This window comes from Phyllobates terribilis, unplaced genomic scaffold (assembly GCF_046119375.1).
Source record: "Phyllobates terribilis strain yellow unplaced genomic scaffold, ASM4611937v1 Scaffold_5__5_contigs__length_657084704, whole genome shotgun sequence".
NCBI classification, from domain to species: Eukaryota; Metazoa; Chordata; class Amphibia; order Anura; family Dendrobatidae; genus Phyllobates; species Phyllobates terribilis.
The window spans coordinates 612465299-612487184 of record NW_027362765.1 but is presented as its reverse complement, the minus strand read 5'-3'; the positions used below and the strand labels follow the sequence as shown (position 1 = coordinate 612487184).

The 21886-nt window shown below is 43.1% G+C and overlaps 1 protein-coding gene and 1 pseudogene across 2 annotated transcripts in view; one reads left to right on the top strand and one right to left on the bottom strand.

The window, feature by feature from the left end:
- Nucleotides 1-711: 711 nt before the first annotated feature.
- Nucleotides 712-21886, bottom strand: part of PLAU (plasminogen activator, urokinase) — an 81924-nt gene continuing 60749 nt past the window's right edge. The window contains exon 12 of one of the 2 annotated variants that reach the window (XM_073686082.1): nt 712-1455. In XM_073686082.1, the coding sequence (XP_073542183.1) occupies nt 1384-1455 (72 nt within the window). In that variant the 3' untranslated portion in view covers nt 712-1383. The remainder of the gene's footprint in view (nt 1456-21886) is intronic. The other variant, XM_073686084.1, reaches the window with a different exon arrangement.
- Nucleotides 1760-9335, top strand: LOC141270809 (elongin-A pseudogene; annotated as a pseudogene).

The window sequence follows — 21886 nt, the reverse complement described above, 5'->3', positions numbered from 1 at the left end:
ACAAATGACCTGTCATTTACATTCCTATGTTTAATAGGCCATCTGGTTGAACATTTCAATATCAATGACCTTCTGTTGAACTCCCTGAAAGTAAGGATATATACATATATACATATACATATATATATATATATATATATATATATATATATATATATTGTAAGGCGGCGGTGCCTTACACACCGTGCAGTAACTGAGGCAGTGACCCAAGCAAGTCCAACATAAACAGCTTTTATTCAGCAACTCACGGTTAAACAGAAAGTCCTCCGGTTCGCAGCCGGGTTAACATGAGTCCATAAACAACGGTTGCCGCGGACAACGGCCACGCCAGGCCTCTCAGAGCCTGACGGGTGCAGAGCCTTCCTAGGCGGTGGTTCAGCCACACTCAGTCCTGCTGAGCTAACCTGCTGTGCTCCTAGCAGGTTGCAACATAAAACAACACTAAACCTTAGTGAAGGAGTCTTAAAGGACCTGTGGTAAGAGCCACTGGAAAATCCGGGTTGGAGGGAGGAGGCCGCCCCACTGCCTCCTGTGACCTCCTCCAAGAAATGAAGGCCCTGCCGGGTTTTCCTTAATCTGCCTTAACCAGATAGCCTGACCAGGTCAATGCTCACCTTCATTCCTGCATTGCAGCCACAGCTGTGTCTGTGACTGCAATGCACTCCAATGGATTTAATAGGTCTCTGTACACATTCTGGGGGATATACAACGTCCCTCGTATACGATTCCGGTCACTGCCTCACAATATATATATATATTAATTAAACTGATTGAAGCCATAAAAATCAATCTCTAGGATTACATTCCACCCCATGGTTATAACCAGTTTAATTAATTGTCCCGTATAGGTAACCTATTTACTTATGATGTATCTACCTTACACATTGAACAACAACAAATACAAAGTCGCAAAACAAGATACACTAGTACTATTAACACAAATATATATAGAACAGACTGTAGTAAACCTCCCGCCCATCCAAATATTCCCTTAAACCAATATGTTGGACTAAGCTTCTCCAACCATTCAGGAAGACTGGATTGATGAAATTCTCTAAAATTATCTTTCAAAGTCTCTACTTGTGCCATACGATCTTGAGCCAATTGCATCAGTATATGAACAATTCAAAGCAGTTTCAGTGTCCTCTAATGTTGCTGGTAATCCCATCATTTTCATGGCTTGTGATGAAACCGGATCATGGGTACACAACCAACAATCAGTTTCATTGAACATTTTAGCTGCCATCCAATGATACTTCACCAACTGGTTTTCAGCCAAGTCTCTCATGAAACGTGGATTGTTGTGAGCATGTCCAGATTTACAGCCTTCAAAAATTATCCAAAGTAATCCCACGGGAAAAATGATACTCCCAAACACCATATTTAGCCTCCTGCAGAAAATTCTTGGACCGAACTACTCCTCATAGATAGACATCTTATAACACTGGAATCAGCCTGTGGGAGGGAAAATAAACAGGTTTAGTTTTTCCTTCCTCTAATACTAAGAAAGTAGACCCTGGCTTTGCTGCTATAATCTCTCCGTTTTTTAGCTTGTTCCTAGAATCTCCTGCACTAGGCTGGGTCCTTACTCTACTGCCCTTTCCTAAAATGATCACACTCTCGGTTATTTTTGGGCAATATGCCAGTATTAATTGACAGATCTCCTGCCCCTTTTCAATTGACCCATTACAAAGGGGATTAACCCTAACAAAATGTTCTCCTAACTCATCTACTTCTGTCATTTCCGGAAACTGACACCATGGTACCAGTTGAGCATGTGGCAAAACTAACAGCTTGTACCCCCTGGGGATCTCAACAATGCAAGTGTAGAATCGCCAGAATTCACCATTTTCAGGTACCTAATTTTCACAATTCCAATCCGCCCCCCCTTCCTTCTCCTCAAAATTATATACACTGAGATTTTGTTTTCTGTTTGACTGAGAACCTTTTTAGTTCTAATAATCACTTGCAAAGCCTTGTCTTCTTTGTCTGAGTGCAATCCTATCATTCTCTGGTATGAGGTGTGATCTTGAATCACCCTGTTGTTCAAAAGGAAAACTGCTTCCTCAAGTTCTTTGTCCCACCCCCTCAGTGTATGTGTGGGTGTGAGTCTGCATATCTGTTCTCTTAGTAAACCATTCATTCTTTCAATAAGTCCAGCTGCTTGGGGGTAATAAGGAATATGGTAGACCCAGTGCACATCTCTTGTGAGAGTCCATAGCTCATTTTTAATTTTTGTAGTAACCGCAAGGTAGTGTCTTGGTCAGCATGCTTAGTAGAATGAGTAAGCATCACTCCTGAGTGAGTGCCCACTGCTGTAGCACATTACTGTACACTACCTTTTCCCACTGGAAGTAGTCCAATAAAATCAACTTGCCATACTTGGCCTCCATGCTGACCTCTATGTATCTGGCCCAAAGGTTGTTTCCATTGTCGTTTTTTATTCTCTTGGCACACGGGACAATCAGCTACAATATTTTCTGCATCTTTGAATGTTAGTGGGACTCCTCGCTGTTTAGCCCATTTATAAGTGGCTTGAATTCCACCATGACCACATTGCCCATGTACCCATTTGCCTAGGGTAATTAATTCTTCTATATTCACTTTCCCAATTTTTGATAAATTGTCTGCTTCAGTGTTTCCAGGCACATTAGTATGTGCATTCACATGACCAATATAGATAGTCCTTTTGGTTCCTACATTTGCACAACTTATTCCATACCTCTGAACCTCCCCAGAGCGGTTTCCCAATGACTGTCCATTGATTTTGGTGCCATGTGCACATCCACACAATTAGGCCTTGATACACTGCCCAACTACCAGTGTAGATATACACTTCACCTTGAGTTTCTTCAATGACCATCAATACAGCCATAAGTTCTGCAAACTGACTCGATCCAGCATCTCCTGTTTCATGTAATACAGTCTCTGTGGAAGGTTGGATAGCAGCTGCTGTCAAAGAGCGTCCTTTATATGTCACTGTAGCAGAACCTTCTGTGAACCAGCTTTTACCTCTCTGTTCTTCATTTAGCTGATCCCAGGGAGGGGCTTCAGGTAGGGCCCCCTTCTACTTTTAAAGGTGGCTCCTCCATCTGTTGAGACTAAAAGTCCACTAGTCCTGCCAGTTGTTGGTTGACAGCTGAAGGTGCTTGTCCACACAGTTTCCCTCTTTCAGATAAATACCATTTCCACTGCTGCAAAGTCTGCTTTTGGCCAACTGAGGTACGAGCTGCAAGGCCTTCTTGATGCACCCAGTTACTTATAGGCAGGTCTGTACGAACAGTGACTGGCTGAAGTCCCGTTGCTGCTTCTTTGTGTTGTAAAGCGGTACAGGCTGCTAAAAGCTGTTTCTCCAAAGGGCTATATCGTCGTTGTGTCAACGTAGATTGCCTAGACCAGAAACCTATAGTGACTTTTCTTGCCCCTGCAGTTGAGGCCTTTTGCCACAGTTCCCAGGATATGCCATGATCAGTCACTGACACATCCAAGATGAAAGGTTCGTCTGGTCTGATGGGCCCTAATCTGTTATGGGCTCGTATAGCTTGTTTGGCACAGTTTAAAGCATCCTCCTAGGCCTTGTTCCAAGAAAAACTGGCTTTCTTTCTGGTCACATCATACATTGGTCTAAGAATCAGTCCAAGATGAGGCACAAATGATCTCCAGAAACCAAATAAACCCAGCAAAGACTGAACCTCTTTCACATTGGTGGGTTCCGGTTCCTTCAGATTTGAAATAGTGTCCAAAACTGGTTGTGGTATTATTTTCTCTGGTCCATGCCAAATCATTCCCAGAAATTTTACTTGTTGGACGGGCCCTTGTACCTTATCTTTGTTAATGGCCCACCTCTGACTCGGCATCCAATCGATCAGTACATTTAAATCCACTCGAACAGTCTCTTGGGTATTACCTGACACCATAATGTCATCAATGTAATGGTACATGCTGCAGGTCAAAAGTTTGGGTATATTGTCAAGGTTCCTTGCCAATAGTCCATGACATATCGTTGGTGAATGTACATACCCCTGTGAAACGACAGTTTGTGCATACTGCTGTCCTTCCCAAGAGAAAGCGAACTGATCCTGGGAGCTGTCATCGATAACGATGGAAAAAAATGCATTAGCCAAGTCTATTACTGCGTGCCATTCGCCTCCAGTCTGTGCAATATTCTCCACCAAAGAAAACATGTCTGGGACTGCTGCATGCTGTGGTGGGGCCATTTTGTTTAGTCCTCTGTAATCAATAGTTAAACGCCAGGAACCATCTGATTTTCGGACTGGAAATACCGGACTGTTGAATGGACTAAATGCGTGACTGAAAAATCCGACTTGTAATAGCAGATGAATTGTCTCTGTGATTTCTTTGTGTCCTCCAGAGATGTGATACTGCTTCAGGTTCTGAAGTGTCTAGATTGGAGGTGATTTTTTGTGGTCCTCACTTTAGCCCCTCCGATCTAGACACTTCACTGCTGAGGAGACTAGATCGTAGTTGCTGGAGTGAGGGCCTCAAAAAATCAACTCCAATCTAGACGCAACCTTGCTGGGAGCAGTATTCAAATACATGGGCGGCGTCAGCAGTGAGTGAATGCGGTGCTGCCCATGACTGAATAGCAGGATCACACCCCTATGACTGGATACAGCAGGTAGGACAAAGTGTATATACTGTTATAAAATCATTATACTACCACCGATTTTAATGAAAAAAGCTTGTTAGTGATGCACATTGCGTCACCAACAAAGTAATGGGGGCAGTGTAGATAGTAGATAGGACGTGACAGGTTCCCTTTAAGGAACATATGACTCTGTAGCAGGAGATTAGAGTTAGAGATTTGAATTGACTTTACAAGGAGAATCAAAGATCAGACTTTCTGCAGACCATCAGCTTCGTAGCATGGCTTTATCCAAAGAGACACAGACTCTGCAGAAGAGGAGCCATTGAGCAGAAGGGAGCAGCCATTGCAGCCTGCGAACAGGAAAAATAAAGCTGGACTCATCGAGTGGATGAGGAGCTCTAATGTATCACTGGTGCAAGAGAATGGATAAAGGAAATATGGTGGCCCCCCTCCAGGTTGGGTTGGAGAAGCTCCTGTACATCATTCTGAAATTTTTATTGGCAATATTTCTCAGGAGATATATGAAGATGCATTGATACCCCTCTTTCAGTCTGTGGGAAAGTTGTATGAGTTTTGCTTAATGATGACCTTCAGGGGCCTAAACCGTGGCTTTGCTTATGCACGTTATTTCTCAAAACGCATTGCAGATCAGGCCATTGCCCAACTCTGTAGTAATGAAATTCAAGGCGTAAAGAAAGATCTTTGTGTGTTGAAGCACCACCGAGAAGTGTGAGCGGATGTTGGACGGCCTGCCATTGCTTATGGAACAAGCTGCATGAGAGGACTTCCTGGGAGAAATGACAGCCGGAGTAAATATGGTTTCCCTCCATGCCAGTCCATTCACCAAGCTAAAGAATATGGCTGTGGTAAAATACAACTCTCACCGAGAAGCAGTGTCAGACTGAAGAACATTGTGAACATTGGGCTGCATTAGAGGACTCCCTGGGAGAAATGACAGCCAGAGTAGATATAGTTTCCCTCTATGCCAGTCCTTTCACCAACCTAAAGAATATGGCTGTGGTGAAATACAACTTTCACCGAGAAGCAGCCCTGGCTAAGAAAAGTCTGTGTGAAGGTTCCTGGACACTCTATGGCTGCTTATTTACCGTTGACTGGCTCCAGCAATCTATAAGACTTAAGATCCAATCTGGCACCTTGGCAAAGCCCAATTCTGTTCTCTCTCTAATATCTAACAAACAGGTCATACTGGAGAAACTTGCACCTACTGCCACTCAGTGTCTTCAAATCCTTTGTGAAAAACTAATGTTTGGGCAGCCAATCTACCAAATAAAATTCCTGAGATATGGAAATTGTGGATGGCTTTGCTTCTGGTACTGGGTGCTAATACCAAACCATGGCGTGCCATTCACTGGATATTCCTGGCTGGTTGGAGACAAGCTCATTCCCACTGAAAATTACCAGCAAGCTAAGTTGATGGGGGCCTCTATCATCATGAAGAAGTTTGCTCATTGTCTGCGTGACAGCGTGGAAAATGAGGGATGTTCATGGGCGAAGCCGATATTTTGGCGCGAACAAGTCGGAACCCCGAACACGAACATAAATTTGAAATGCCGAACAAATTCAATACTACTGCTGTCTACCTTGTGAACATTATGTTGAAGCTTGCAAGGATTAAGAGGTTACATTGGCGAGTCTGTTTTTTATACTAAAGAACCTGCAGTGTTCTTATAGGTTTTTTTTTTATTTATTTGGCCTTATATACAAGTCATGACCCTGCAAAGAATGTTTCTTAACATTTCTTCCAGGAAAATCCATTTTAGCTTTGTTTTTGTATGTTTCATTGTCAGTTTGTAAAAGTGGCATAATACTCTGACAACATTGTTCACATGTATGGTATTTGTCAGGACCAACTGTAAATAGGTTTGAACACACAACTGGCATACTTTAAATGGAGTATAATATTTGACACGTTCCCTAAAAATTTCAGTATTACTATCGAAGTAATATCTGATATGTCTGACGACCACTGTTTTAGCCAGTGGCCTTATAGTATGGTATTGGTCCACGACCAAGTGTGAATAGGTTGAACAACACACAACTGGCAGACTTTAAATGAAGTATAATATCTGACATGGTCCCTAAAAATTTCTGGATTAGTATCGCAGAAATATTTGATACTTCTGGCGACCATGGTTTTAGCCACTGGCCTTGTAATATGCTATCGGTCAGCGACCAGGTGTGAATAGGTTCAACAACACACAGCCTCCATACGTTAAACGGAGTATAATTAGTGATGAGTGAGTACCGTAATATTCGTAATCGCTATACTCATAACAAGTACTTTATAATAATCGCGTATTCGTTCCGAATAGCGAGTACAATGTAAGTCAATGGGAAATGCGAGTTATTTTCTGCTGCACTCTACAAAGGGGTCTGGGGGCCGGAGGAAAAGGCTGAAATGGATGGGAAAGTGATGAAACAATAGGAGGAGCCTGGAGAATGTACCTGCATGCATTACTGACTCACATATGGTTTCTGGGAATAATTTTGTCGCAGTGTTACGCCACTTTCACAGACACACAAGAACAACTACCAAGCCTAACCTAAATTTCATGTAATAGGCCAAAAATGCAATATCAAATATAATACTTGTGCAAGTCAAAGGATATATGGTGCCCCCCTCCAGGATGGGTTGGAAAAGCTTCTCCAAATGGCTCAGAGATTTTGATTGTCAATATTCCACTGATTAAATAGGAAGAGAATACTTCTCATACTGTACTATTTGGTCCAGTGCAGAATGTGCAGCATCGTATTTCCAAAAATCTCTCCTGGGGGCTGTGTCATAGGTGCAGGGAAATTCCATGACAAGGGCTTCCCTTGTCAAACATTATGTATGATGGAGTACTGTAGTAGTTGTGGCCCTCAATTCAAGTTTTCAGAGGGCCATCAGTCGATCATCAACAGTCAGTGTAAATTTCTATTGAATATGTATCCCCTATCTCAGTCACAATGTGGCACAACCTGTGACAAGGGCCTCCAATGACAAATATTAGTTTGGTAGGACCACTGTACATTTCAGATTTGTCCACTGCACAATGTTCATAGGGTTTCTAAAAATTAGCCCTCTGGGCTGAGTCATGGTTGAAGCAGGAAGCCATCATCACAAGGGCCTCCAATCACAAATAGTAGTTAGGCTGGAGTATGAATACTGTCCTGGACTGGTTTGCCCACTGCACAATGTGCATAGGGTTTCTAAAAATTAGACCTCTGGGCTGAGTCATGGTTGACGCAGGAAGCCATCATCACAAGGGCCTACAATCACAAATAGTAGTTAGGCTGGAGTAGAAATACTGTCCTGGTTTGTCCACTGCACAATGTGCATAGTGTTTCTAAAAATTAGCCCTCTGGGCTGAGTCATGGTTGAAACAGGAAGCCATCATCACAAGGGCCTCCAATCACAAATAGTAGTTAGAAATCAAAACCTGACAAACATAAAATAGGCTTGGATCCTGTTGAGAAAGGAAAGGTATCTGAAAAAAAATCTGGTAACCAAGGAAAAAAAACAGAAAAAGTCAAGAGCAAAACTCATTCAAATGACTCAGGAACACAAGATAAGAAATCTATTAAGATCACTCTGCCACCTCCAGAAACTGAACCCGATGAAGATGAATTTGAGCAGCCAACAATGTCTTTTGAGTCCTATCTCAACTATTACCAGCCCCAGAACCATAAGAAAAAGAAGAAACCTAATGTAAAAGCCAACATCAACATCGACTTCTACACCTGAAAAGAGCAACAAGAAACAGAGTGAGAGTAAAGTAGATCGTAAAGAGAAAAGCAAAGCGAAATAGCAAATGCCTGAAGAAAAGGAAAAGAAAGAGTTCAAGATAGACCAAATCCCTGTTCTACCTGATATACCATTGCCAACTATCCAGCCAAATTATCGACCTCTTCCATCTATTGACACTGTTCCCTCCATGCCTCATAAGAGGAAAGCTCCACTGTACCCTCAAGAGGAGGATGAAGGTAACGGATTTACTGGACACAGATTAAACTCCAAGATGCAGGTGTATTCTGGATCTAAATCCGCTTACTTGCCAAAGATGATGTCCCTCTACAAGCAGTGCATCCGAGTCCTGACTAACAACATAGACTCGATCTATGAGGTAGGAGGTGTACCTTATTCAATGCTTGAGCCGGTTTTGGAGAAATGAACACCAGAGCAGTTGTACCGGATAGAAGATTGTAATCATGTACTGATTGAGGACTCAGAACAACTCTGGAGAAATCCCTGTCAAAGAGATTTCAGAAATGAGATTCCAGATGAGTATGAGAGCTGGAGAGAGCTGTATCTCCGTCTCCATGAAGCTCGAGAGCACAGGCTGGTCATGCTAACTCAGAATATCGGCTCTTCACATGCAAAGAAGCCTAAAGTCCAACAAGCCAAGATGGCATTTGTGAATACAGAAGTGAAATCCCCACATGATGTACGTAGAAAGCAAGAAAAGTTTGGAACAGGAGCAGCAGCTGTCAGTGAAAAAGCAAGGATTAAACCCTTCATGCCAGTCACTAGCAGTTATAGCAGTGTGCCATCTGAGGAACTCTGCTCATTTGACAGACCAAGTACTAGCAGTACAGTGTCCACACCAAGCAGTGTTGTCCAGCCCGGACATGATCCACATAAACCACAAATGAAAAAGGTCGCTCCCATGATGGCCAAAACAATAAAAGCTTTCAAGAACCGTTTTTTTCGGCGATAAAATAAGGACCAGAATGGACTTTTTTTTGTGATGAGGGGATTGTTGCACTGAAAATCATTGATAAAATGGCAGAAAGGACCCATTAATTCCTGAAACAGTGTTGCCCTTCACCTTACCATTTCCATTTGCTCAACGTCCTAATATACTCATGTTTTAACTATATGTTTCTTTCATCTCTCAATCCTGTGGCTCTGCAGGATTCCCGTTAATTTGTTGATTTATGTCCCTGGGGCCTTAGAATCACTGTGTCTTTATATGTCACAGATATGGATCCTGACTGTTGGGGAATAATCAGTGTACCACACTAAGATGCTCTCATAACCTAGCGGAGTCCTCATTTACAAATCAATTTTTTACTGATTGAAGACAAATCACAGATAGGAAACTATTTTTGTGCAATTTCCTATTACAGAATTAGGTACAATGTTACATTTTTTTGGCAAAGTTGAAGGAAACCAAGAAAGGAATTTTGCGATTCTCTAGATGCCTCAACTACTAATATGTACTTAGTTCTGATTTGATGTTTTCCCTTTGCAGTGTCATGTCATATTTGTTGTGAATTATTTTGCAGGATTGTTCTGTGACATAAAAATTGGTGTCTTTGACCTCCATACACAACTTTCTTCATATCAGAGATCTCTACATTTAAGCTCAATATTCCAATGTGTTTGAATCTGTAATCTGGACTTTCAAAATTCTTTTAGGGACACAGTTTATGTAATTTATTTTTGTTGAATTTTCCATCACTGTAGAAGCAAATTTTTATCTAGCTCTTAATAAAATGTGAATAATGGTTAAAAAAAACAAACGAAAAAACAAATAGTAGTTAGGCTAGAGTTAGGCTTCAGTGGACAAACCTGTCCTGGACTGGTTTGTCCACTGCACTGTGTGCATAGGGTTTCTAAAAATTAGCCCTCTGGGCTGAGTCATGGTTGAAGCAGGAAGCCATCATCACAAGGGCCTCCAATCACAAATAGTAGTTAGGCTGGAGTAGGAATACTGTCCTGGACTGGTTTGTCCACTGCACAATGTGCATAGGTTTTCTAAAAATTATCCCTCTGGGCTGAGCCATGGTTGAAGCAGGAAGCCATCATCACAAGGGCCTCCAATCACAAATAATATTTAGGCTGGAGTAGGAATACTGTCCTGGTGTGTCCACTGAACAATGTGCATAGGGTTTCTAAAAATTAGCCCTCTGGGCTGAGTCATGGTTGACGAAGGAAGGAAACTTTTTTTTATGGGAAGGGGGTGATGTTAACAGCAGTAGCATGAATCTGTATTTCTGGTGAATTTTGGTTGGCTTGCTGTCATCTGTAGGGATTAAAAGCTGTGAAGATATCCAGTCCTTGTTGAATTTAATCTAAATAAGTCTGTCTGCATTTTCCGTGGAGAGACGTGTGCGCCTATCAGTGATGATTGCCCATCGGAACTGAAAACACGCTCAGACACCACACTAGCAGCTGGGCAGGCCAGCACCTCCAAGGCATATAAGGAGAGGTCAGTTCAAGTGTTCAGCTTAGACACCCAATAATTAAAAGGGAACTGAAGTATCAGAAAGGACGCACGTATGGTCACTTAAGTACCCCTTGACCATGTTCTGCAACTTATCCCTCCTTGGCATTGTTACATGCACAGATAGCCCTTGCTGTTGTGCTGGTTTATTGAAAATTGCCCAATTTGTGCACAATTTACCCTCCACCTTTGTTGGAGCTAGTGTTCGTGTCCCTCCCCATTATCCCTTGGTGTTGAAAAGAGCCGGTACCTCTGCCACCAGCATTATCTGGGGTGATGTTTTCAGCAACTGATCTACAACGGTCCTCTTGAATGATTCCATTGTAAAACTCTTTGGTGACTCTAAAAGGAGAGAAGGAAATTTCTCCTTGTACCGTGGATCGAGAAAGGTGGCCAAGCAGTATAGGTTGTTGGATAAAACAAGGGGGTCTTGCCACAGACACTTACACATGAACTGTGCCATGTAGGCAAAGCTGCAAAAAGGCAAATGTTCTTTGTCCCCAACAGTAGAAAGTACCCATCCTCTCCTCAAGCTGACTGGCCTCCTCCTCCACTTCCTCCTCTCCAGCCCATCCAGGCTGGACAGACATGAAGCTTGGGTTGGGTGTCCCCTCTGTAGCATTTCGAGTCCCCTCGGTAGCAAAGAAAAACAAGTCCTCTCCCTCCTCATCCTCCTCATCTTCCTCCTCATCACCCAATGCTGCCTGAGAATAATGGCTAGGCTGGGTAATATCACCCATTGGGAAATCTGGCTCCATACCAACATGCTGGGCACTCAAAGCTTCCTCTTTGAGATTCTGCAGTGATTGCTTCAAGAGACACAGCAGCAGGATGGTTACGCTGATAATAGCCTGATCACCGCTCAAGAGGTTGGTGCAGTACTCAAAGTTCTCAAGAACCTCACAAATGTCAGTGATCTACACCCACTCGACAGTTGTTATGTGTTAAAATGGCCTGGTGCTTGTTTGTAGCAGGCAGTAGGAAATGTTTGGACTACTGCTTTGTGCACGGCAATCAAAGATTTTTTATGTAGACTAATACAGACAGAAGGCAGGCTGACACTCCAAAATAGTGGTTAAGCAGGAATGTTATACCATTAAAATGTTTCAGGGGAATATAGCAACAGATGACAGCAAGCAGAGATGTTATACCTTTGTGAAGAGAAGAAGATGGTTTTTAGTCCTGCATACACTTAGCGCCGAAGACACTTTGCACAAGAAGACACATGTATGTGTGGCACCCCAGGTCTGGTCGCCACAGTGGCAGCAATGTCATGTCTGAGAGCAGGTGGGAGGTTCCCTGGTTGGGGACAATTAGCATGCAGCACCTCCTGCCTCAGTCCAGGGAGGGGAGAAACCTGCCCTTTATAAACTGGATCTGGGGCGGGGTTAGAGAGTCGAGATCAGCCAGAGAGAAGTTCCAGACAAGTCGCAGAAAGGGACAGGTCAGCAGCAGGCTGAGGAGTCCTTGTAGGCAGAGGAGGAACACGAGGCCAGGAGGGGAACTAGCAGAGTTCGTCCTGACCAGAGACTTACTAAGCTGGACACTGGAGTCCGAGGCTGTGAGGGTTATAAGCCCAGCAGCAGAAAACCACCACGCAAGGGACTTCAAGTCCTCTGGCCCAAGGAAGCCCGGAGGCTCAGCTACACGAGAGGGAGCACTACTGCCCTGGAGGGGTGAGAAGCACGGAAGGCCCGAGTCGCCAGTCATACGGGTGAGAACAACACGGTACACTCAGAGACGTGGGCTACCACTACAATACAGCAGGATAGCCAAGAAAGAGTGAAGTCAGCATGGTAGGCCTACAAACTCCCCCTGACCAGCAGGATTTCCCAGTTGCTCTCAGACTGACCAGGCCTCCATTGTTAACCTGTATTCCGGACGGGTCCCTTAATACCACCAACAGTAAAGACCCTGACTTGCATGACAGACTCCGTGTGGTTACTGCTGCTCCCGCGCACCATCACCACCAACATCCCTATTTACTGCCCTGAGGCTATACTCCTCCCGTGGGGAGTTATACTATCCTCTGCTGCATCCACAACACCAGCCTCAGTGGTCTGCCCTGCAGCGGCGGTTCATCCTGACCATAAACCACGGGTGGCGTAGTCGGACATTTAAATATCATAAAACCACACAAATAGACTGCCATTTCAGTTGACCACCCTGAGCCACGGGATCGGGTCCCCGCCACGCAAGGACTACAACCCCCAGCATCCGCAACGGGTCCGGTTCCGGGTATCCCCACACATACACGGCCCAGGGGGCGTGTCATATGCACCCCACACGTGCATCCTTTTATGCTGCTTCTAGATTTATAGGGCAGACTATGACATCAGGTGAGGGGCATTGTGGGAGCTGCTTGTGGATAAATTAGCAGCTGATCAACACACCAGGAGATGACTAGCTGATAAAAGACAGAACTAAGACTATGCATGGCTACTCAGTTTAACATCTTCAACCATCAGATAAAGTCTACAATGAGGGAAGGACAGACATATCAGTGAGTATTGAATGAAATGTAACAGATAACATATAGCAAAGGTACAGCAAGCAGGGATGTTATACCATTAAAATGTTTCAGGGGGATATAGCAACAGCTGACAGATACAGCAAGTAGAGATGTTATACCATTATAATGTTTCAGGGGAATATAGCAACAGCTGACAGATACAGCAAGCAGAGATGTTATACCATTATAATGTTTTAGGGGGATATGGCAACAGATGACAGATACAGCAAGCAGAGATGTTATACCATTATAATGTTTTAGGGGGATATGGCAACAGATGACAGATACAGCAAGCAGAGATGTTATACCATTATAATGTTTTAGGGGGATATGGCAACAGATGACAGATACAGCAAGCAGAGATGTTATACCATTAAAATGTTTCAGGGGGATATAGCAACAGAAGACAGATACAGCAAGCAGAGATGTTATACCATTATAATGTTTTAGGGGGATATAGCAACAGATGACAGATACAGCAAGCAGAGATGTTATACCATTAAAATGTTTCAGGGGAATATAGCAACAGCTGACAGATACAGCAAGCAGAGATGTTATACCATTATAATGTTTTAGGGGGATATAGCAACAGCTGACAGATACAGCAAGCAGAGATGTTATACCATTATAATGTTTTAGGGGGATATGGCAACAGATGACAGATACAGCAAGCAGAGATGTTATACCATTATAATGTTTTAGGGGGATATGTCAACAGATGACAGATACAGCAAGCAGAGATGTTATACCATTATAATGTTTTAGGGGGATATGGCAACAGATGACAGATACAGCAAGCAGAGATGTTATACCATTATAATGTTTTAGGGGGATATGGCAACAGATGACAGATACAGCAAGCAGAGATGTTATACCATTATAATGTTTTAGGGGGATATGTCAACAGATGACAGATACAGCAAGCAGAGATGTTATACCATTATAATGTTTTAGGGGGATATGGCAACAGATGACAGATACAGCAAGCAGAGATGTTATACCATTATAATGTTTTAGGGGGATATGGCAACAGATGACAGATACAGCAAGCAGAGATGTTATACCATTATAATGTTTTAGGGGGATATAGCAACAGCTGACAGATACAGCAAGCAGAGATGTTATACCATTATAATGTTTTAGGGGGATATGGCAACAGATGACAGATACAGCAAGCAGAGATGTTATACCATTAAAATGTTTTAGGGGGATATGGCAACAGATGACAGATACAGCAAGCAGAGATGTTATACCATTATAATGTTTTAGGGGGATATGGCAACAGATGACAGATACAGCAAGCAGAGATGTTATACCATTATAATGTTTTAGGGGGATATGGCAACAGATGACAGATACAGCAAGCAGAGATGTTATACCATTAAAATGTTTCAGGGGGATATAGCAACAGAAGACAGATACAGCAAGCAGAGATGTTATACCATTATAATGTTTTAGGGGGATATAGCAACAGATGACAGATACAGCAAGCAGAGATGTTATACCATTAAAATGTTTCAGGGGAATATAGCAACAGCTGACAGATACAGCAAGCAGAGATGTTATACCATTATAATGTTTTAGGGGGATATAGCAACAGCTGACAGATACAGCAAGCAGAGATGTTATACCATTATAATGTTTTAGGGGGATATGGCAACAGATGACAGATACAGCAAGCAGAGATGTTATACCATTATAATGTTTTAGGGGGATATGTCAACAGATGACAGATACAGCAAGCAGAGATGTTATACCATTATAATGTTTTAGGGGGATATGGCAACAGATGACAGATACAGCAAGCAGAGATGTTATACCATTATAATGTTTTAGGGGGATATGGCAACAGATGACAGATACAGCAAGCAGAGATGTTATACCATTATAATGTTTTAGGGGGATATGTCAACAGATGACAGATACAGCAAGCAGAGATGTTATACCATTATAATGTTTTAGGGGGATATGGCAACAGATGACAGATACAGCAAGCAGAGATGTTATACCATTATAATGTTTTAGGGGGATATGGCAACAGATGACAGATACAGCAAGCAGAGATGTTATACCATTATAATGTTTTAGGGGGATATAGCAACAGCTGACAGATACAGCAAGCAGAGATGTTATACCATTATAATGTTTTAGGGGGATATGGCAACAGATGACAGATACAGCAAGCAGAGATGTTATACCATTAAAATGTTTTAGGGGGATATGGCAACAGATGACAGATACAGCAAGCAGAGATGTTATACCATTATAATGTTTTAGGGGGATATGGCAACAGATGACAGATACAGCAAGCACAGATGTTAAACCTGTGTGAAGAGAGGAAGATAGTTGTTAGTCCATTGCCGAATGAAATAACTGCACACACTTAGCGCCGAAGACACTTCGTCCAAGAAGACATGTGCATGCACCCCACACACTTAGTTGCCAGACTATCCGGAAATGTTAAATCCTTCAGTTAGAAAACAACAGCACTGCACCTTGACAAGTGACACATTCCCTGAATGATGTGTTTCAGCCTCTATCTCCTGCTGTCTTTAGTTTATATAGCAAAAACCTGCTGACTGATTCCCTTTTAAGTATTTGAAGCTGATCCCATGCAGATTGACAGCCTATTAAAATGAAAAAGTGTGGAGAGAAAAGAACAGAGACTTGGAAAAAATCAGTGTTTCTTTTGGCAAATATGACCACTTCCTCATCAATTGTCCTTTTTTTTAGCAATTCTTTATTTATAACATGCAAAGTAAAGATCGAAATTAATGCAGCAATGTAATAGATAATGAGATGCAATGTGGAATTTAAACAAATTGTTACAAAATGTTTCCAAAAACACTACAAGCATGTTGTTAAGAACAAGACAAGGACAATAACTAAGTTTATATAACGTCAACACAATACCTAGAAATGGAGGACCTGTTTAAGACTTAGCTCATTAGTGACCAAGAGACGTCTTTTTACTGACCTGCGATATAAGAAATTAGCACTCCCCGACGGGTGACAATCCTGTAACTGTCACCTGTACATTATAGCTGACAACTTGCTGCATCAGCCATGATCAGTGTTGGCACCAACCATGCACATTTAACCCCTTAGATTCTGCTGTCAATAGTGACTACAGAATCTAAATAGTTAACAGAGTGTGAGGGCTCCCTCTTTAACCGCATCAGCACTTTGAGATCTTGATTGTGTGGTCCTGATGTTTGCCATGACAGTTCATGGCCAAATAACGGCCTTAGAGTCTGCTGGCTATAGCAGATTGTACAGAAGTTATCAAAATTTAGGTGGTAAAAGTAAACTTTTTTCTTTCTTGTCATGCCACTTTCCATTACTTCCTGAAAAGAACCAGAAGGGTTAATGAACTAGCTGAAAGCAATTTTAAATATGTTGAGGGGTGCGGTTTTTCAAATGGTATGACTTTTGTGTGGTTTCCAACATATACAGGTGCATCTCACTAAATTAGAATATCATCAAAAAGTTAATTAATTTCAGTTCCTCAAATCAAAAAGTGAAACGCATATATTATATAGAGTCATTACAAACAGAGTGATCTATTTCAAGTGTTTATTTCTGTTAATGTTATGATTATGGCTTACAGCCAATGAAAACACAAAAGTCATTATCTCAGTAAATTACAATAATTAACAAAAAACACCTGCAAAGGCTTCCTAAGAGTTTAAAAAGGTCCCTTAGTCTTTTCAGTAGGCTCCACAATCATGGGGAAGACTGCTGACTTGACAGATGTCCAGAAGGCCCAGAAGGCACTTATTGACACACTCCACAAGGTCCCAGAGTTCCAATTTTCATTTGGAAATCAAGGTCCCAGAGTCTGGAGAAAGAGCGGATAGGCCACAATCCAAGATGCTTGAGGTCTAGTGTGAAGTTTCCACAATCAGTGATGGTCACGGAGCCATGTCATCTGGTGGTGTAGGTCCACTGTGTTTTATCAAGACCAAAGTTAGCACAGCCATCTACCAGGAAATTTTAGAGCACTTCATGCTTCCCTCTGCAGACAAGCTTTTTGGAGATGGAAATTTCATTCTCCAGCAGGACTTGGCACCTGTCCACACTGCCAAAAGTACCAATACCTGGTTTAAAAACAACAGTATCACTGTGTTTGATTGGCCAGCAAACTCGCCTGACCTTAACCCCATAGAGAATCTATAGGGTATTGTCAAGAGGAAGATGAGAGACACCAGACCCAACAATGCAGACGAGCTGAAGGCTGCTATCAAAGCAACCTGGGCTTTCATAACACCTCAGCAGTGCCACAGGCTGATGGCCTCCATGCCACGCCACATTGATGCAGTAATTGATGCAAACAGAGCCCCGACCAAGTATTGAGTTCATTTACTGAACATACATTTCAGTAGGCCAACATTTCGGAATTTTAAAACATTTTTCAAACTGTTGTTATAAAGTATTCTAAATTACTGAGATAATGACTTTTGTGTTTTCATTGGCTGTAAGCCATAATCATCAACATTAACAGAAATAAACACATGAAATACATCACTCTGTGTCACGGGTGTGTCAGAAGTGACAGACAGTCGCCCTGCAGTGGGTTGCAGGAGATCTCTATGTTTAGCATTACAGATATCTTTTTGGGGGCTGTCTCTAGGACCGAGAGGCTACCTTCCTCTGGCTTATTAACACCCTGGCCTAGGTGTATAAATACCTGCTGTGTTCCAGAGGGAGGTGCTGGTGATATTCATTACTCCTTGTGAGGGCATTAGCAAGGATGTGTGTGCATTTGTCTAGGGTCATCTAAAGCTCAGCAATTTCCCCTGTTTGTCCTCCCTTGTTGTCTTTAGTGTTTAGTGGGGATCGACTAGTGCTCATCTCCTCCCTTCCCTAGCCTTAGCCATACGCCAGGGAAAGACAAAGCGAGGCACGCATGCGGCAACTGGTGAAGAGCCAATATAGGGTCGTTAGGGGTAGATAGGATGACAATAGACCAGCCTAGGAAGTCTCCACTCCCCTGTTTCCCTAGAGTCTGGGCTCCCTTTTCCTCTTCCCTTTGTGTTGCACTAAGTCTTTCCCACACCTTGCGTGACATTATCGCCATCCGAGCACATTTTTAAAAGGGGAAAAAAAACTGACTCTTTGGGGTTTTTTTCTCTGTGTGTTTTTGGGCGTGGAATTTTTTTTTCCTTTCTCCCGTGGTATGGGTTCAGTTGCAGAGCTCGCAGAGCAGGTCTGCTGTCTGTCTCTGGAGGTGAATAACCTCCGTTTTGAGGTTCAGCAGCAGCATCAGCGGTTACAGGTCACCAATGTGGGGGTCTCGGTAGGTAGACCTCTTCAGCCTGAACCCAAAGTTGCCCTCCCGGACAGGTTTTCATGAGGTAGGGACAAGTTTTTTGTATTTAAGGAAGCATGCAAACTGTATTTTAAACTTCGTCCTTACTCCTCCAGTAATGAGGAGCAACGGGTTGGTATTGTGATCTCTCTATTGCCGGGAGATCCTCAGTCGTGAGTGTTTTCCTTACCGCAGGACTCAGTTTGTCTCCAGTCTATAGAGGGGTTTTTCGGGGCTCTGGCCCTCATCTATGATGTCCCTGACCGAGTCGCCTTGGCTGAGTCTGGGCTACATCGCCTTCAGCAGGGGAATCAGTCAGTAGAGACGTACAGTTCGGAATTCTGTAGATGGGCAATGGATTCCAAATGGAATGATTCAGCCCTTAGAAGCCTATTTTGTGAGGGGCTTACTGAAAGGTTGAAAGATGCCTTGACAGTATATGAAACCCCTCAGTCCTTGGAGGCCATACGCCTTGATAGACGCCTTTGGAATAGACGGATGAGACCACCTACTCTGGGGCCTTCTTGTCGGGATTGTGTACATCTGCCGGTGGAGCGGTCTGGGGTTGAGCCAGTACTCGGGGAGGTGGAAGAACCCATGCATTTAGGGGATGTGTCTATCATACATCTCCCGGAGATTCGCAGGAAAAATGCGTATGTTTTTTTTGTGGGAAGAAGGGACATTTTGTTGAGACCTGTCCTTCAATACCTAAACAAAAGGAGATTCGATTAACTCTTGGTAGCCTGGAGTTGGATAAACAAGAGTTCAATTGTCACCAACCTGAAGTTCCAGCTTTGTCCTGTCAGCAGAGGTGGTGCTAGAGAGCGAAACCGAGAACATTTCTGTGTTTTTTGACAGTGGAGCTGGAGTCAGCATGGTTGATGCTGAGTTTGTGAAGACTCATGGTCTTGTTTGCTGTGCTATAGCTGAACCTATTTCCATCTTTGCCATCGACTCGGCACCACTTGCACAAAAAGCATTTACTCAGATTGTAAAACTGAGGGTGGGGTCAGTTCATTGTAAAATAATCCCTTGCTATCTATTGCTGGACAATCTTCCCAAACCTATTGCCTTGTTAAACATAATCCATTGGTGGATTGGCAAGCCGGGGAGATTATTGAATGGAGAGATTACTGCCATGAGAACTGTTTAAATATTTCCCTTGCTTCTGTTTCTACGGAAATATTACCTGCTTTTCTGTCTGGCTTTGAGGACGAGGGGGTGTCAGGATTTGCCTCATCGTGCTTACGACTGTCCTATTAACCTGAACCCGGAGCTAAACTACCGAAGTCCAGACTGTATAGGCTTTCTGGCTCTGAGAGACAAGCCATGACGGATTTCATTGCGGAAAGTCTGGAGAAGGGAAATATCAGACCCTCATCTTTGCCTGTGACGGCAGGGTTCTTCTTTGTGAAGATAAAAGATGGCGGTCTTTGTCCCTGTTCAGATTTCCGGGAATTAAATCAAATTACCATCTGTGATCCTTACCCTCTTCCTCTGATTCTTTATTTGTTCAGCCAGGTTGTAGGAGCTAAGGTATTCTCCAAGCTGGATTTAAGGGTAGCCTACAATCTAGTTAGAATCAGAGAAGGGGACGAATGGAAAACAGCGTTCAATACCCCGGAAGGACATTTCGAGTGTCTAGTTATGCCTTTTGGTTTGACCAACACACCTGCGATATTCCAGCATTTCATAAATGATACTTTCCATCATTTGGTGGGGAGGTTTGTGGTGGTCTATCTAGACGATATTTTGGTTTACTCACTTGATTTTGAGACAGATCAGGGGCATGTTAAGCAGGTTTTCCAGATATTAAGGCGTAACAAACTTTATGCCAAACTGGAAAAATGTGTTTTCGTTGTTCAGGAGGTGCAGTTTTTGGGGTACTTGTTGTCATCTTCAGGAAGATCCATGCAGTTCTTGATTGGGGACATCCCGAGAACCTGAAGGCTCTACAACGTTTTCTGTGCTTTACTAATTTTTACTGGAAATTTATCCAAAATTAGGCTGTGATTGTGAAACCCCTTACTGACATGACTAAAAAAGTGTCTGATTTTTTCCAAATGGTCGGATGCTTCCTTCCAGGCTTTTTCTTCCTTAAAGAATCATTTTGCCACTGCACCTATACTCAGTCAACCTGATATTTCCCTTTATTGTGGAGGTTGATGCGTCGGATGTCGGGGTTGGGGCTGTGTTGTCTCAGGGTACGTCCCCTGGTAAATGGCATCCATGCACCTTCTTATTTAAAAAATTGTCTTCGGCTGAGAGAAATTATGACATGGGTAATATGGAACTTTTGGCAATCAAATTTATGTTTGAGGAATGGCGAAATTGGTTGGAGGGAGCTGTCCATCCAATTACTGTTATTACTGACGATAAGAACCTGTCATATCACCAGTCAGCTAAACGTCTCAACCCTCGGCAAGCCAGATGGTCCATGTTTTTAACTAGGTTCAATTTTGTTGTCACTTTTCGTCCAGGGGTCAAAAATGTCAAGGCTGATGCTTTGCCCCAGAGCTTCTCTGGTGGTGGTGACCATGAGAACACTGCCCCGATATTACAGAAAGGGGTAATCATTTCGGCACTGTATCCTGAACTGGAGGGTGAGGTGTTGAAGGCTCAGGGGAGTGCCCTTGCCTCCTGCCTTTCAGGAAGGTTATTTGTACCATCTGATCTGCGCCGCAAAGTAATTAAGGAACATCATAACTCTGTGCTTGCTGGGCATACAGGAGGTAAGGCAACCACTGACCTCCTTTCTCGTCATTTTTGGTGGCTGGGGTTGCATTGGGATGTAATTGACCACGTAGCTGTATTTGCATACATTCTAAGGTTTCGCATACCCATCCGTCTGGTACTCTTCTTCCGCTACCTATCCCTAGTAGGCCATGGACACACTTGTCCATGGATTTTTTTACTGACCTACCAGTTTCTGCAGGCAAAACTGTGGTTTTGGTGGTAGTAGATAGGTTCAGTAAAATGGTTCACTTCGTCGCATTGCCTGCACTTCCAAATGCCAAGACACTTGCTCAGGTGTTCATAAATGAGATCGTGAAGCTTCACGGGGTTCCCTCCGATGTGTTGTCAGATTCGGGGACCCAGTTTGTTTCTAAGTTCTGAAAGGCATTCTGTTCTCTACTGGGGGTGCAGCTGGCCTTTTCCTCTGCCTTCTACCCTCAGTCGAATGGACAGACCGAGCGTGTCAATCAGAATTTGGAGACCTA